Genomic DNA, 4,635 nt, shown 5'->3' on the forward strand with positions numbered 1-4,635 from the left:
TGAAAACAACTCTTTGATCGCGTTGAATAAGCTTTTTTTATTTGAAACTTTCCCGTAATTCAGTTCTTAACATGATACATACACACACACACACACACTCTCTGGCGGCGGATTGTTGGGCGCTGCGAATACTTCTGTCGACCTGTTAACCTCTCCGGCGGGGCGAGTCCGGCATCCCTCGGCGCACGACGCGCAGACTCGGCCCCCCTCCCCGCCCGGGCGGAGGTGTCTACCTCCCGTCTCACCGACTAGGTGGAGAGAGCAGGGAGAAGCTCGCCAATAAGTAGATCGGGCGTGTGGGAATGGGCGTGCTCGTCCGCCGACTCGCGTGCGTAGCGGAGGACACGAGCGCGCGTCCCACAGAGCCGTCCGCCACCGCCGCGGAGCAGCCATGGACGCGTTCCGGGCCGCCGCGCTGTGCACGCTGTTCGTGCTGCTGTGGAGTTTACCCTGCTTCCAGTCGGCCACCATCCTCTCGTCCCCCGCGCCGAGGCGGAACCGGGGCGCCCGGCTCCCGCACGCCGAGCAGAGGTCGCCGAAGTTCCGCCAGCGCGACGAGCTGAAGAACCCGGTCGTGCCGCACGACTACATGATCTCCATCTACCGGACCTACTCGGCGGCGGAGAAGCTGGGCATGAACGCCAGCTTCTTCCGCTCGTCCAAGTCCGCCAACACGATCACGAGCTTCGTGGACCGAGGGCAAGGTGGGAAACTCCAATGTATTATGATCACAGATATCGATATGTGGATATAGCTATTTGAATCGTTTAGTGAAAGGCCCTGTAATAATCCAAGCGAGAATTCGATAATGTGGATTTATTCACATTGTTTATTCTCACAGTTTGTATTTTTTTTTTTTTTTACATTTTAATTGATTGAATTACGGTCGTTTTCGTGTTTCGTGTCGCCTTGGTGGCGGGCCGCCGTGACACTGTCCTCGGGGTAACGCGGCCATAAAACACTAATTGAGACGTTTTCTAAATGAAGGCAGTAAATTATTCCTCCGCCGGCCCAACCTGTTCACGCCAAATCCCCCCAAGGTGGGTGCGCTGGGGGGACGTGTGTGTGTGTGTGGGAGGGGGTTCTCCAATTCGAATCTGATCCGTTATAACATTATAAAAAAAATTTAAAACACACAAAACACCACTGTGAGAAAATCGCATGGATCTTTTTTAAAAAAAATGTAATTCGAACTAAACAAGAGTCATTTCGATCATAAAGAAAATGACGATAAAGGAAAGGAAAGTTTGTGAAGGTGGGGGTTATTATTTGCTTGATTTTGATTTGATGTGTCACTGCCCGTGACCCTGCGCTGGACCCTCCGAGGGTCGTTTAGCATCAGACCGCTGATTGGAGTATTTGAACTCGGTGATCTAATTGAGTGTTCATGTCATAACATATCAAACACTGTCTATTCTCCCATAATGAAGCAGCTCGGCCAAAAAGAGGAAATACCGCGACGAGAACAACAGCGAGGAAACGTCTCCCCTGATCCGTCGGCCCGTTTCGTTCGGTGTAAAAAAATATTGCGATCGAGGCGAAAATCAGGAAGTTGTTTACTCGAAATAGATCGGAATTCCGATGATGATGATGATGATTTTTTTCTTCATCTCCGCGATCGCGAGACCAGACGAGAACACACACTGGACGTATGAAAAGGAGAGGAAAGAAAAAGGGAGAGAAAAGGGGAAAAAGTGCGCTAATGCAGAACAGGCGCGCGAGCTTTCGGTCCAAGTTTTCTGCCGAATTTTGTCCGGTTTTTTTGACGGTTACAGCGTCGGTCCGCGGCGTAAGAGCGAACGGACGCGATATTTCGGTCCGCGGAATAAAGCCGGGATTGTGCGCTGCTCAGCTGAGTGTGTGATGCGCGGCCATCTCGGGGCGACACCGGACTGGAACCCGCCTCCCTTCCCCCGGGATTCGTGCTGTTCGACCGGTCGGGTCCGTGACCCGGTTATTCTGCCCTTTTTTCGTTTCTGAGGACTGTAAAATTGAATTTTGGAAACTTTAAACACACACACACACACACACACACACACACACACACACACACACACACACACACACACACACATAAATACGACGTCGCAAATAAAAGTGATATATATATATATTTACGACGCTTGCCCGTTGTTGTTCCTTTTGTCGATAAAAGTGTTAAAAGTGCTTTATGTTTAGTTTATGACATTAAAAGTATTTTTTTCGAAACCGTTCGAATGAATTGCGTATTCTAAGAACAATAAAATTGATAATCAAACAAGTCCTTAACGTTTCTGAGATGCAGCAATATTATAATAATTCCAAGGTGAATAGCAGTATTGACTTGCGTCCATTTTTCGTGTCCTGGTCACATGACGTTCTCAGTTCAGGCATCAACACAGCCCGTACACACACACACACATACACACACACGCACACACACTGGCGCCTGCGTGTGAAGGTGACTGCGGCTGCTTTCTCTTGCAGATGATTTCTCGCGGGGACAGCAGTACCTGTTCGACGTCTCCACCCTGTCCGACAGAGAGGAGCTGGTCGGGGCGGAGCTCAGGATATTTAGGAAGGTGCCCGCGGATGTCCGGTCGGGGTCCTACGGCCTCCGCCTGCTGCCCTGTCGGTCCGAGAGGCTGCTGGACTCCAGGACCCTGCACCCGCAGGAGTCCAGGAAGGCGGGATGGGAGGTTCTGGACGTCTGGGGGATGTTCAAGAACCTCCATCACCCGGCGCATCAGAAGCACGTCTGTCTCCAGCTGAAGGCCGACGCGGACGTCGACGTGAGGCAGCTGGGCTTCGGCAGGAGCGGCCGGCCCCAGCAGGAGAAGGCCATCCTGGTGGTCTACACCAAGTCGAGGAAGCGGGAGAACCTGTTTAACGAAATGAAGGAGAAGATGAAGGAGAAGTCCAGGAGCGGGGAGGCGGGCGGCCCGCGGTTCAAGGCCCGGCGCCGGCGGAGGACCGCCCTGAACGCCCGGCACGGCAAGCGGCACGGGAAGAAGTCCAAGTCGCGGTGCAGCAAGAAGGCGCTCCACGTCAACTTCAAGGAGCTGGGCTGGGACGACTGGATCATCGCCCCGCTGGACTACGAGGCCTACCACTGCGAGGGCCTGTGCGACTTCCCGCTGCGCTCGCACCTGGAGCCCACCAACCACGCCATCATCCAGACCCTCATGAACTCCATGGACCCCAACAGCACGCCGCCGAGCTGCTGCGTGCCCACCAAGCTCAGCCCCATCAGCATCCTGTACATCGACTCGGGGAACAACGTGGTGTACAAGCAGTACGAGGACATGGTGGTGGAGCAGTGCGGGTGCAGGTAGCGGCGCGGACCCCCGTCCCCCGTCCCCTGTCCCCCGTCCCATCCCGCGCCGGAGCGGGAGCGCCGCTTTTCTCGAGGAAAAGGGGAACCCCCCCCCCCAACCCCCACCCACACGGAGCACGCGCGCCTATTTATCGAGTTCTTTAAAAAAAAACTAACAAAAAAACACCCTCCACCGACCCCGGTCATATTATTCAAAAAACGCAGTTAATTTACATATATACACATATAAACACCAGCACGCGCCTACAGGATGCATTCGGTTGGTGTGTGTGTGTGTGTGTGTGTGTGTGTGTGTGCTGGTGAAGGGCGAGGTGTGCGACACCTGTCGATGCCCAGGACAGCTGGAACCGTCCAGGTCGGGAACGCATCGCCGCACAACGGACCCCCCTTTTCTTTTCTTTCATTTTGGCGTTTTATTCTCCCGCCTTTTTTTTTCCGTTCCACCCCTCCCTCCCGAAGAGGTGCGCGTAACCCACCGGACGCGGCGCGGGCCTGAAGGGGAGAGATAGCCGGAGCGCGCTCTCCAGGAGAGATCGTGGCGAGGACGCATGACGCGCGGGTTCGAACACGAACGATCAGGCTGGAAGAGCCGAAGCCTCATGGACGTTGAGAAGAAGAAGAAGAAGAAGAAGAAGAAAAAAAAAGGAAAACTAGCAAACAAACAAGCAAACAACAACAACGAAATCAGTGTCTGCAGATTTGCAAAATGCACTTCTTATATATATATATATATATATAAACAAAAATATATAAATATAAATATATAAACGGACTTTCTCAAATCCGAGTAGTCAGGAGATTTTCTGTCCATAACAAGGTCGACTGACGAGGAAGAGACTCGCGAGCGAGATGATATTTAAATGCACATTAGCTTTGAATGCACTGCTGTTCATTATTTGAGCTGTAAATATTTGTATAGTTTAAAAAAAAAAAGTGCAACGAATGGAGAAATGCCCCTGCCACATTTCTTTGTAAATATGCATACATTATAAAATGCACTCAAAGTCGTTATAATTTCTATTCTATAATTATTTTTTATTATTTGTGATGTACAGATTCGTATGAAAATCCTGTATTTCTTATGGTGGCAAGATTAATTTAAGATGTATTCGACATTTTCTGGGGGTGGAAATACCATTATCAATGTCTACCTCATAATTACATAGATTCTGAGGACTGAGGTGCATTCAGCTAGTAATCTTTTTCAATTACATATGAAATATATTCATGGATAATAATCCACGCTATTACTGTACTAATAAAATGAAAGGAAAAGAAAAGAAGTTTGTGTACCTCCCAGTGAGTTAGACCCTTTTCAG

At 50.7% G+C, this 4,635-nt stretch overlaps 1 protein-coding gene across 1 annotated transcript; it reads left to right on the top strand.

Moving 5' to 3' along the window:
* Positions 1–391: 391 nt before the first annotated feature.
* On the top strand, positions 392–4,399 carry gdf6a (growth differentiation factor 6a). Its single transcript, XM_028980987.1, has 2 exons — positions 392–704; positions 2,467–4,399. The coding sequence occupies exons 1-2, from the start codon at positions 392–394 to the stop codon at positions 3,312–3,314; spliced, it is 1,161 nt and encodes a 386-aa protein (XP_028836820.1). The 3' UTR covers positions 3,315–4,399.
* The last annotated feature ends 236 nt before the right edge of the window (positions 4,400–4,635 follow it).

This window comes from Denticeps clupeoides, chromosome 5, assembly GCF_900700375.1.
Source record: "Denticeps clupeoides chromosome 5, fDenClu1.1, whole genome shotgun sequence".
Lineage (NCBI taxonomy): Eukaryota > Metazoa > Chordata > Actinopteri > Clupeiformes > Denticipitidae > Denticeps > Denticeps clupeoides.

Coding starts and splice junctions, on each gene's coding strand:
- gdf6a (XM_028980987.1), top strand. CDS start 392: ATGGACGCGTTCCGGGCCGCCGCGCTGTGCACGCTGTTCGTGCTGCTG. Junction 705..2,466: donor CTTCGTGGACCGAGGGCAAG/GTGGGAAACTCC, acceptor TTTCTCTTGCAG/ATGATTTCTCGCGGGGACAG.